Raw genomic sequence first — 12,839 nt, 5'->3', positions numbered from 1 at the left:
TGGAGGTTGGAAAAACTTTTGGTGGACTTGTGCTGTGGGCTATAAACTAGACTTTCTAAACAAGTATCAGTGTTGTCACTATCCCAAAACTCTTTTGATTCTTTGCAGACTAAATAGGGTGGCATCAGGAGGTGATATATGTGGCTATTTATAAAATTGGAAGGATGAGATTTCATACGTTCATATGTGTTAATAATGTCTATGTTTTTTTTAAAAGGTCTCCAGACAAGTGTGTGCCTTTTAACCTTTAACCGGAGCCCTTTACCATGTGTTAAAGGCAGTGTGCCTTGCCCAGACTAGACTTTTAAAAGGTGTTTGTTAACACATTAGCCTCACGCTTTTAAATCTTCAACTGTGTCTTCATTGCCAAAACAGGTATGTTTCTACAGCAAAAGAATTAATGCAAATTAGCTCTCTCGCTGCAAAATCCTAGTGGAGACAAGGCACAGGCAGTTTCTAGCTAGACATGTCTGCCCTTTACCCCACAGCTGCAGTTAACTTCACTAATTCCAGCAAAAGCTACAAAGCCTTGTCTCCGCTAGGATTTTACAAACAGATGGTTGCTGTATGACAGTGTAAAACTGCTGTAAAACACACCTTTTTGGCAGTGAAGACATGGCTATTAAGGCCATGGTGAGAGACAGTCCCCTGCCTTGAAGAGTTCACAGTCTGAACAGCCCAATGGTGGAAAGAAGAAGGGTTATTATCCCCATGTTATAGAGGCACACAGGTCCATAAGCTCAGAGAGGAAGTCTGCGGGAGAACAGGGAACCAAATCCAGATCTTCTGCATCCCAGCCTGACCCATGTGAAAGACACCCACAAGACAATCTGTCTGCCCCCGCACAGAACACAGTCTGCTCACAATAGCAGCATTCTCCTCACCTAGGGCCCACACAAAGTGCAGGTCAGGGGGGCATGAAGCCCAGAGAGGTCCCAGACCTCTGTGTCAAAGAAGGTGGGCTCAGTTCACAGAGGGCTTTGACACTGCAAGGTACTGATGGGGCAGAATGGAGGATGGGCACCCCACAGGCCTCAGAATCTCCAAAACCTGAGTGGAAGGGGGACTTCTGCAGGTCTCTGATAGGCCAGGATATCAGCCACTGTGCGTGGCACATTCACTTTGCCAATCCCTGCTCTGTCTGCCAGGTGCCTGGATCATAACAGGTGGGTCCCATGCTGGCGTGATGAAGCAGGTGGGAGAAGCTGTGAGAGACTTCAGCATGAGCAGCAGCTGCAAAGAGGGTGAAATTGTCACCATTGGCATAGCCACCTGGGGAACCGTGTACAATCGTGGTAGCCTCATCTGCCCCATGGTAAGCGTCCAGCCTTTGCGGGGGGTGGGGGCTCTGTGTTTGATTGCTCCGATGCCTGCAGGGTTGGGGTGGGGGACTGTGTTTGTAGACATGCCCTGAATCTCACACACCCTGAGAGGATTAGAGAGGTAAAGGCCAGCACTTATCCCCCAACCTCTTTGAAAATCTTGCATCAGAAAGGAACAAGGAGAAGGAATTCGAAGAAGGAATTCATGATTGTTGGTTAATACCACGTATTTAAAAAAAAAAGCATGCAAATGGAACTCCTGACCTTGCCCATTTCATGTTAGATATTTTCACACAATCTCAGAAGTGATAAGAGAAAAATAGACAGCCAAGGAAGTTAGAAGGGGCCATATTATGACAAGGGTGAGGCAAATACGTCGTACCCCTTGCAAACACATTTTAGGGTGCTTTTGGTTCTAAAATAATGTAGATTCCCCCCAAACCTCTCAGAATTTAACCAAATCTGTGACACATTTGCTTTTGTCTCAGGGAAATACACTGGAGAATGCCTGCCATAGCTGCAGAACTCCAGCTAGAGTCTGTAGTTAAAGTGATGGGCCCTTCAGGAATACCTAAGGCAGACACATTCGAGTCTAATGAGGCAGTGGGAAGATATTAGGTGCCTAGATAAGTAGCCTGCCTTTCAGAAGGGCTGAGCATCCACCACTCCCATTGATTTCACTGAGAGCTCTTGGGAACTTCACACTTTGGAAAATCAGATAATTTATTTTGGGACTTGGGAGCCTAACTCCAGGCACCCTTGTCTGAGATTCTTGGCCTCTGGGCTGTGCAGTGTCCATCTCCGAATCACTGAGCTAACTGAGCTGATAGCAATTTCAAATCCCTCCTTTGTGTATTTTTGAGCAAACAATTCTCCCCTCTCAAATCCGTAAAGCATCAGGAGGGCCCCGGAAGAGGGAGACACAGCCAGGCGGTGCAGGAAGTGCTGCACGACCTGCTGCGCTGAGGGGATTAGGTAACAGTCACTGTGAGAAACAGCTTGGGAGGGGTCGGGATGGCTATTTGTCAAAGATTGCTGCCCAGTCCAGATCCCACCCCCTTTTGTTTTCTGGCTCCGCCTCTGTCACTACACTGGGCCATCTTGTCCATCATTCATTGACCCATGTCAGTACTGTCCTCTGTCTCTCCTCTCCCACCCCAAGTGCAGACTCCCCTTTGCACTTCTGCTCTTTTCACCACACCTGCCAGCCACCACCTGTGCTCTTGTCTGCTTCCCTGGGGCTGTTCCTCTGGTGTTCAGCCAGGGGACAGCCGCCTGCTCTGCTAATGGAGCTGTCCATGCAAGAAGGGCCCAGAGAAATCCCCCTATTGGTCTGTCTCTCTTTCCTCTGGCCATTTGCAGGGCAGCTTCCCGGCTGAGTATGTGCTGGATGAGGACAGCCAGGGGAACCTGTCCTGCCTGGACAGCAACCACTCCCACTTCATCCTGGTGGATGATGGGACCCATGGCAGATATGGTGTGGAGATCTCCCTGAGGACCAGACTGGAGAAGTTCATTTCCGAGCAGACTAAGGTGAAAGAAGGTAATGGCAGCACAGGTCAGCCTTCCCTGGAGCAGAGGGAGTGAAAGACGTGAGACCCGACAGACACTGCCACCAGGGCATGGGCAAGCACCTAGATCTCTCTGGCGTCTGGTGAGGAGGGGGTCATGTGTTAGCATCAGTGCATTCACCATTGGTGTGTGGTGTCAGGAAGTCCAGGGAGCAGAGGCTTTGGAGAAGGAGCTCCATTAGTGGATAACGTTTCTCCTGACAGGCTTTGCCAGTGGCATGGGAGGAGAATATCATAGGCTGGAGGAGGCTGTGCCTCCCCAAACAGCCAGGCATGGCCCCGCCCATGCTCTGCCCCCAAGCCCACCCCCCTCTCCAGTTTCCAGCTCCCCCTATGCAGTTCTCTGGGGCTGCATCACCCGCCCTCCCAGCACTGGGGGCGCTAGCATGGGGTGGGGGTTGGCGGTTGCGGTGGGGGGCTCTGGACTGGAGGGGGCCGGGCCTTGGGCAGAAGGGGCGGGTCTGGGGGGCTAGCATCCCCCAGCCAGCGGTTCATGTGCCACCCATTGTCAGCGGCAGAAGTCAAGGCAATATTTTTGCTGGTGAAGTGACTGCAAACCATTCCTGCCCTTCTGGCCAGTGCTTCCTGCTAGCTGATCTCTGGGAGCTGCTCTGCAAGCTGCCATGGGTTGGAAATACCTGTGGCTTGTCTTCTACTTGTAGCTATTTGTGGGAGATCCCCGCTGACCTGTCTTAGCAGGGCAGCTGATCTGTGAGAGGTCTGCATCCAAATGGAACTGACTTGAGTCCCTGCTTCCTTGCAGGAGTCACCATCAAGATCCCAATCGTCTGTGTAGTGTTGGAAGGAGGACCCGGGACACTTGATGTAAGTACATGGGAGAGAAGGGAAAAAGCGCAGCTTCCTCCTCCCAGACAGGTCAGGCAGGAAATCAGAACTGCTAGGGCGTGGGGAAGCTAAAGCCATGACTGTACCCCGTGACTTCCAAATAACAACGGAGCAAACACTGTGGGGATGACTCCCCCTGGAAATCCCCAGTGCAGAGACAAGCTGAGAGAGCCATGTGCTTCCCTTAGCCTGAGTGGAGGAGGACCACAGGGGGTGCTCGAAGCCCATCAGTGGTGGGAGATGCAGAGAAGCCACCAATGGGGGTCTGTGTGTAAGTATGGGTGCCTTGGGCCTGATCCAAAACTCACTGGAGTTAACACAAAGGCTCCCATTGATTGAAGTGGATTTGGGTCAGCCCTTTTAGCCCTGAATCTCTGTGTTGCAGACAATCTACAATGCAATTACCAATGGCACCCCATGCGTGATAGTGGAGGGGTCCGGGCGTGTGGCCGACGTCATTGCGCAGGTGGCCAATCGGCCTGTTCCAGAGATAACCATCTCCTTGATCCAGAAGAAACTGAGCATCCTCTTCCGGGACACCTACGAGCTCTTCACCGAGGGCAAGATTGTAGAGTGGACCAAAAAGGTGAGATGCTCACACCCTATCTGCTACGCTGGCTGACATCCCCCAGAGCACTCAGATACCAGGGGAGGGCAATGTGTCACCCCTCTTGGGATCTGCAGTTACCACACAGCCACTGAGGAGTGGGACCCCATGTATGATGCTGGGGAAGCATTCCAGACCTTAGCTATGCACCCCACTGCTGGGAGAGAGGGAGCCTGTGTCTCATACTCACCACTCACCCTGGGTGCACCTGCAAAACCACATTGTTTGTGTGTGCAAGTGGACATCTGTGTGAGCAAAGTGACTAGGTGCACTGTGCAAATTGTCCACAGGATGAAAGATGAGTGTGCCTAGAGGGGGCAGGAGAGTTGCTGGGGACAAGAACACATGGGGTGAAATCCTGGTCCCACTGCAGCCAGGGAGAGTTTTGCCATTAACTCCAATGGGGCCACAATTTAACCCACAGTGTTCTAGCAAGCAGCGGGCTGTCTGTGCATTCCAAGGACAGGGATTCAGCCTGCAGTTTGGTGGCTGGGATGGAAGTCATAGAATTAACCTCCAATGGGCTGGGAGGGGTAACAGGTGTCCATGGCGGATGGGGATTTAACATCAAATGGGCTACAAGGGGCCGCAGATCCCAAGGCAGGAGCAAGGTATTAACTGCACTGGGCGGTCCAGCCAGAATCGTCAGGAAGAGCATTAACCCCACATGAGCTGGGTGGCATGGCAGGGGATGTTGCTGCTGCAGGACATCTGATCCTCTACCATTCCTTGCAGATCCAAGACATAGTGCGGAGCAGGCAGCTCCTGACCATTTTCCGGGAGGGCAAAGATGGCCAGCAAGATGTGGATGTGGCCATTCTTCAGGCACTGCTCAAAGGTGAGGGGCAGAGCAGGCATTACCTGGCTCTGCTCTGGAGACAGGCAGTCACATGCCTGCCGCCAGGCATCAGGATGCTGCCAGTTCACACCAGAGTTGGCCATGGGCTCACCAGTGCATGAGCTGCTCCTTAGTGGCCATGGTGCTGAGTGCTCCGGCTGTCACTCCCTGGTGCAGTGTCTCTGGGCAGCGTGGGGGAGTGTGAGGTATATGCAGAGAAAAGGGAGGTGTGGACAGATGTTGGCTGCGTGTGTGTTCTCCCTGTGTGCAGTCCGAGCTCTGCGCAGAAAGTTGGCACAGCAGACCTCGAGCGAACCGCCCAATGACCACAAGATCTGTCAAGGTTTGAAGGCACCAGGCCAAGTTTATTGTCAACAAAGCACAGTACTAGTATCCCCAAACTCTACAGGACCACTAATACATGTATGCCTGTAACAATGGACCAGCTCAGTGAACAGCAGGATTTTCCGTTCCTTCCTGGGCTAAACAAAAACACTCCCTCTAAAATACATCTTTATACCCTAATACAAACAAGTCACATACTGCTCCTCTAACATAGTTAGTTACTTCCCCCTAACGCAGCTAGTTATCAGCAGGGCCGGTGCAATCATTTAGGCGGACTAGGCGGTTGCCTAGGGCGCCAAGATTTGGAGGCGCCAAAAAGCGCCCCCAAATTTTTTTTAAATGGTTGAGCAGCCGCTGTTGCTGGGACAGAGAGGGAGTGTGAGCTGCCAGTGGCAGCCCACAGTCCAGGGTGTCCCCTGGGTCAGGGCACCGCCGTGGCAGCTCGCAGTCCAGGGTGTCCCCTGGGTCAGGGTGCTACCGCAGCAGCCGGCAGCCCAGGGTGTCCCCTGGCCCAGGGAAACCCCGGGCTGCCGGCTGCCGCGGAGGCGCACTGACCCTGGGTCAGGACACCGCCGCGGCAGCCGGCAGTCCAGGGTGTTCCCTGGGTCAGGGCGCCGCCGGAGGGGGCGGCAGGCAGCTCCCGTGGAGCGGTCACAGTGGTGCCTGCGGGTGGTCCGGTGGTCCACGGCTCGGGTGGAGCTGCCGCAGTCGTGCCTGCGGACGGTCGGCTGCTCGCGTAGCTCCGGTGGACCTCCTGCAGGCACCACTGCGGCAGCTCCACCGGAGCAGCGGGACCAGCGCACAGGGCGGCGAAATTGCTGTCCGCCTAGGGCGCTCAAAACCCTAGCGCCGGTCCTGGTTATCAGCCATCACACTTTTACATGTTGCTTCAATCAAAACATCTCTAGTATGTACTGTCATCCTGACCATATCTTTTAAAAGGGATCAGTGTGTTCCCATTAGCTTTGGAGAATGTTTTTGTAGCATCCTTAATATCTGGATGTTCTGGTACCACCCTTCTGGAATGTGTTTGCGTGAGTGCTCTGTGCCTAGCACCTCTTAGGAATTTGTGTTTTTGCAATATCAGCCCTGTTCTTGCCAAATTCTGTGAGCAGGGCCTGCCTCTAGCTCACAGTCTAATTTTTGCTTTTTATCAGCAAAGTTTTGATCACTACTTTAGCCCAGGCCTCATACCAGGCCTCTAATACAAGGGCTTGTGTCTCAGGCTCTCTTACGACTACAGGGTGGAGCAGGGATGTTGTCAATTCATTTCCCAAGTGATTTCACTGAGCATGACCAAAGAGCATCTGTCCCTGTGGGGTGCTGTTGCATCTCGCCCCATATGAGGCGCTCTTTCACCATTTCGCCACAGGAAGGCTGTGAGGTGCTTTGGCACTGTCTGAATGGAAGACATTTGCCCAGTCATTATCTAGTGCCGTGCACAGATCATCCAGTCCTCTCTCTTGTTACACTAATCCATGCCTCTCTGCCTTTCGCTCACGCAGGCTCAGGGGAACGTGTGACCCTGCTTTTGGAGGGATCGCTGTTAAAACAACCACTGATCTCTCATGAGACAATCGACACTCTTTCATGCTCTTCTGTTGGTCAGAAGCGTCCCCCCTGTGTATCCCACATCAGGGCAGAGTCACCTGATGTCCCTGCCTTTCCCCTTTTGGCTCATCGTCATTGGTTACTTCACTGGTGGGGGACATCCTGCTCCAGTGTCTGTGGGGATCCAAGCAGCTCCTTCTCAGGCCAGTTCCCATAATGCTCTTCCAGCTGCTCTCTACTGTTTCTTAGGCTGACAGCTCTTCAGGGCAGGGATAAGGAGAGAACTCCTGGCACATAGTTCTGTACCAGTCCCCGCTTCTCAGAACAAAGCGACTGCGCTGTTTCTCCTCTGCACATGCACTGGATTCCCATCAAGAAATCCCACACCCATAGGATGTGTGAGGCAGTCAGAGAGACGTAGCGGCCTGGCGAATGGCTCACAACAGACCAAGAGGGCAGGACCCCAGGAGCCATGGCAATAGAAGGGCCAATATGGGATGTCTTCTGGTGTCTTTCGCCCAGGGTTCTTTGGCCTCCCTTGCTCCTGGCCTGTTGTGCTCACTGCGATGTGCTATGGGCAGGCTGCTCTGTCAGTTGGCTGGTTCTCCATCAAGGGGCCTGGCTCTGGATGTTGCTTTTCTGGGAGAGGTAAGAATGATGTGGCCATCTCAGCCCAGCCTTGGAGTTCACTCTGTTGTATGTGTCTTTGGCTGCAGCTTCCCGAAACCACGACCACTTTGGCCACGAGAACTGGGACCACCAGCTGAAGCTGGCCGTGGCCTGGAACAGGGTGGACATTGCTCGCAGCGAAATCTTCACAGATGACCATGAATGGAAGGTGAGACGCACTTGGCTATGCCTGTCATTCAGCAGCAGGTGGGGAGAAGAGGGTCTGATTTTCAGGTATTCTCCTAGACTTTAAGGCTAGAAGGGATCATCATGACCATCTAGTCGGACCTCCTGCACATTGCAGGCCACACCACATCTCCCCCCCCCACTCCTGTAGTAGGCCCCGAACCTCTGGCTGAGTTATCGACGTCCTCAAATCTTCATTTAAAGGCTTCAAGTTACAGAGAATCCCCCATTTACACTAGTTCAAACCAGCAAGTGACTCATGCCCCAGGCTGCAGAAGGCAAAAAGCCCCCAAGGTCTCTGCCCAGGTGCTTGGGGCAGGGATGAAGGGGTGGGATCTAAGGGGGGCTTTATGCCACTTTGGCTCCTTCCTATTCCAGAGTCATGCCAAGGCTAGTCAGGATGCTGGTGCAGGGCTGCCTGCTCTAATGTACACTCTGCTTTTCCTATCTCCTGATTGCCTTGAGGAGCAGAGACAAGCCGTAGTTCAATGTGTGCCAGCCTGGGTCCAGCACACCTCCAGAGTACCTCCAACCTGTCCCCTATGCTGGGGGTCAGCAGCAGGGCTACTACAGGGCCTTCTATACTGGCCAAGGAGCCCCCTGCATAGGGAGCATTCTAAGGGGTCAATTTCCGCCCACTTTAAGGCCCTCTGTTGCCAGAAGCAGCTACTCTGTTCAAACCTTGTAGATGTGAGTCTGAACTACTGGTGGGGAACACAGGATTCAGTGCTTTGTAATGCCCTGTTTTTCCAAAGATAAGCCCCTTCGTTTTCAGTTTAAACCAATTTTTACAGAAAAAATCCTGGGTCTTACAAAAAGTAATGTTTTTTCTGGTTTTCACCCTACTTTTGTATCTTCAAATATATAAAAAATAACTTGTTTTATTAGGGAAAATACAGTACATTGCATGAGGTATCTGTATTACGAGAATACATTATTCTGTGCATATATGCAAAGCTGCCTGCTGAAGTAAGGCTATTAGTCTAGAAGACGCACATAAGAAATGGGCACACACCAGCTTTGCAGTGCGTGAATGCATCTGAACATACTGGGATGAGACTCATGCCCACCACATACACATGTCAAGCTGTTAGCAGATAATGGTTTAAAGGTCTGATACACTAAAATGGGAAAAAAACGAAAATCTGTATCAGAATACGTTTCAGAACACAAGGAAGGATTCAAAAGTTTTAAAAAAAACAAAAACAGGAGAAAAGGAGGAAGTTGAGCGCATAAGCCGCAAATGGTGTGGCTCAATTATTAAATGTAACTATTTATAGGCTAATAATTCTAAGTCTACAACAATAAACTGTTTATTCAAATGAAAAGTGTATTTGGGGATTATAGATAAGGCTAAGATTTTGTGATGGAAATTTTTACTAAAAGTCAGGGACAGGTCATGGGCAACAAAGAAAAATTCACAGAAGTCTGTGACCTATCCCTGACTTTTACTAAAAATATCCATGATAAAATGGGAAGGGTCTGGGCAGCTGTGGGGTGGCTGGGAGCTGTGGGCCCCACCCCCACCAGTGGGGACTCAGAGCTCCAGGGTCCCCCTGCCACCAGCAGTAGAGGGAAGCTCCAGGGTCCCCCTTCCCCCTCCCCAGCAGTGGGGAGCTGTGGCAATCCCCCTGCCCTGCCATGGCAGCCAGGGAGCAGCCGGGGTCCCCCTGCTCCGCAGCGGCAATGGGGTGCTGTAGGGGTCCCTATGCCCCATGGCGGTGGTCGGGAGCTGCAGGGTACCCCCGCTGTCCATGGCAGCTGAGAGCTTGGGGGCCCCGCTGCCTCAGGCGGTAAGGGTACCTCACAGCTTCCTGCCGCTGCGGGAGGCAGCAGTACCCTGCAGCTCCCAGCTGCCAGGGCTGAAGTCACGGAGGTCTTTGGAAGTCACGGATTCCATGACTTCTACGAACTCCGTGACAAAACCATAGCCTTAATTAGAGAGAGATCGTTTTCTTAAACTCAGAGGTAACATTGTGTTTTGAGTTCTCTTTTAGTTGTGCAGCAAGCCACATTGAATTCCATTCATCAAAGCATTATTCTACAGAATATTTTTCTCCCCTGTCCTTCCATCCACCAAATAAACCCCAATATTTACCCAGAAAAATTATTAATAGTTTTTTCCACTGATTTTCACCTGTTTTTGCTGTTTTAGTAATAACCACTGATAAATTCCCAGGAAAATTAAATAAGATAAAAAAAGAAAATGAAGGGCCCTATCCATAGATCTAATAGCAACCTGCTCAGGCCAAAAATGTGACTGGCCTTTAAATGCTGACTGAGGGGGAATGTATTCTAAAGTCTGAATAGCTGTCTTTTACAAATGATTTACCTCTCCACTGCCAAGAAATCTGTCGCAGATGCCGCCGTCCTGTTGCGCACTCAGTTATGTGCATTGCAAGTCTGCTGGATGCATGGCTCAGCTCTCTGAGCTGTGCATTTTCCCGCTGACATACTCAGCAATGTCACAACATTCATGTGGAGAGAAGTGGAGGGGAAAAGCAAAGCCAGCTCCACTCTCACACATCTGGTTTGCAATCTTATTGCTCAAAAGCTAGAGGTGGGCAAAATTGGGTCTTCCCTTTAATTTTTCTGATTCTACTGGAACTTGGAAGTAGTTTACAGAGGTTGACGTGTTGGCAAATATTTTGTCGGAAGGCTTCAGCTGCCCAGTGGGACCCAAGAGATGGGAGGGGGGCTGGCCAGGAATTCAGAATTCCATTCTGCAAAAATGTTGAGGTTTTGAAATCTGTTTTCATTCCACATTGGAACAAACCTGAGACCTTTCACCATTTTTCATGAAAAAACGTGAGACAGAGAGCAACCAAGTGCCCAGAATAGTTAAGACATGAGATATTGGAGACCCAGGTTCAAGTCCCTCTCTGAATAAGGCAGAGAGGGACTTAAATTTGGATCTTCTACATCCCAGGTGAGTGCCCTACTCACCAGGCTCTCTGTGTTGGACCAGAAATTCCATCCTAGCTGTGAGGAACCTTCCTTAGGCAAGTTCCGTCAAAACCCATACGTTCCTGCACAAAAATTCAATTTTGATGCTTTGGCATTTCCTGGTGAGAAACCCATCAAACTGAGATATTCCTGTACATGCCACTCCATGTGGTCTAGAGACAAGCAGTGGTTAAACAAAGGACACACACACATACCTGAAAACAAAACGTGAGGGTGGCATGAGTTTCTCTATGGAAACGTCTGAAGTTGCATGACAAGAAGCATCAGAGAATTACAGGGGCTTCCATCTCAGCCACTGAAGAACCAAAAGCAATAAAGCAGATTTCCAGAGTGCCAAACCTTCTGACCACGGAAGCATGGCCATTCGTAGGTCTAATGTCTTGCCAGGGATGGATGGCCACTGCAGAGCCCTTATAGCTAGAGGATTCCATACCCTACCAAAATCACCACAGCCTGCAACCCCTGTGCACACTATGGCATAGCACTTACTCACCTGAGGAGTCCCACTGAATTTGGCGGGTTTGCACATTGGAGGGGTATTACTCAGCGTGAATAAGCTTGAAAGAATCTGGCCCCGAGGATGGGAAATACCTGGCCAACTGTAACAGCTCCCCCAGTACAGATGGGATCCGGGCTGGGTTACACAGGCAGCTGATCCTGCCAGGGCCCCAGGCCAGGAGAGAGAGGCAGAAAGAAAGTGTTTATCTCCTGGGGGGAGGGGAGGAAGGCCAGAGGGAGCTGGTCAGCCCCACACCACTGGATTGTGGGTAGGGAAGGGGATGAGCGCACTGCCTAGCTGCTGTCCAGGTGGGGCTGAGTAGCCCCTGAACCACGGTGCCTCTGAGAGGAGAGGATAGGGGCAGGTGGCCAGTGGCTCAGGGGCAGAGGAGGAGTGAAACTCTGCCCAAGGGGGCAGAACTACGTTGCTTTACTATGGGCAGTGGAGAAGTGTGCTATGCATGGCTTGCGTCGACCTCTCCATGCCCTTCCCATCTCGCTGCCTCCCCCTGCTGGCTGCTTCCTCTGCTCCAGTGACCCCTACCCGGGCTTGCTGTGGTGCCCCATGCCTGCTACCTGCTTCAGCACCCTGCCCTGGGACCGATCGGCAGGGCGGCGTCACGTCACTCAATGACAGCACTGTCTCTGGCTTGCCAGCCTGCAGATCTGCACCCTGTGATGGCCGCCGCCCTGATTGCCAACAAGCCGGACTTCGTGAAGCTGTTCTTGGAGCAGGGCGTGCGCCTGAAGGAGTTTGTCACCTGGGACACCCTGATCTACCTCTACGAGAACATAGCGCCCTCCAGCCTCTTCCACAGCAAACTGCAGAAGGTGCTGGTGGAGGAGAAGGAGTGCTCGGCCTTCTCCAAGGTGCCGGGGATCCAACTGCACCATGTGTCCCAGGTGCTGAGGGAGCTACTGGGTGACTCTACACAGCCGCTGTACCCGAAGCCCAAGCATGCTGAGCGTCACCGGCTCTCCATCACCGTCCCGCACATCAAGCTCAACGTATGAGTCTCCCTGTGCCAGGGCGGGGAGCTGAGGGGGCAGGCAGCTGAGGGGGCGGGGAGCTGAGAGGGTAGACCTGCTGGGAGAGGACTCCAGCTGGCGAGGCCAGGACTGTGGGCAGGTTTCAAACCGGGCACTTGAGCAATCTCTGCACTGGCCAGCACCTGAGAAACCCTGGCCTTGGGACAGCCAACTGAAGGCTCTGGGGAGATCTGCACTGGTGGGAGTGTATCAATGTGCCTCCAACCAGGGCTGACTCCTAATGCCACACTGGTGCAAAGGAGGTCTCTTCAATCCATTATCAGGTTGGCATGGTGTAACTATGCCTGCCTGGACCCGGGGCCATGTGTGGACCACAGGAGCTGGCCCTGGGGTAGGTACATTGGGGTAGCTCCACTGGTGTAAACTATCCTGCTCTAGACAAGCCCTTG

The 12,839-nt window shown here is 52.1% G+C and overlaps 1 protein-coding gene across 5 annotated transcripts in view; it reads left to right on the top strand.

Moving 5' to 3' along the window:
- Positions 1-12,839, top strand: part of TRPM2 (transient receptor potential cation channel subfamily M member 2) — a 60,699-nt gene that overhangs the window by 18,970 nt on the left and 28,890 nt on the right. For 4 of the 5 annotated variants that reach the window (XM_030575803.1, XM_030575804.1, XM_030575802.1 and 1 more), the window contains exons 6-12: positions 1,149-1,315; positions 2,685-2,865; positions 3,657-3,718; positions 4,125-4,325; positions 5,082-5,184; positions 7,797-7,918; positions 12,058-12,408. In XM_030575803.1, the coding sequence (XP_030431663.1) occupies positions 1,149-1,315; positions 2,685-2,865; positions 3,657-3,718; positions 4,125-4,325; positions 5,082-5,184; positions 7,797-7,918; positions 12,058-12,408 (1,187 nt within the window). The remainder of the gene's footprint in view (positions 1-1,148; positions 1,316-2,684; positions 2,866-3,656; positions 3,719-4,124; positions 4,326-5,081; positions 5,185-7,796; positions 7,919-12,057; positions 12,409-12,839) is intronic. The other variant, XM_030575806.1, reaches the window with a different exon arrangement.

This window comes from Gopherus evgoodei, chromosome 9 (genome assembly GCF_007399415.2).
Source record: "Gopherus evgoodei ecotype Sinaloan lineage chromosome 9, rGopEvg1_v1.p, whole genome shotgun sequence".
Lineage (NCBI taxonomy): Eukaryota > Metazoa > Chordata > Testudines > Testudinidae > Gopherus > Gopherus evgoodei.
Note: the sequence above shows the minus strand (reverse complement) of the source record. Positions and strands in the feature narration are given on the sequence as shown.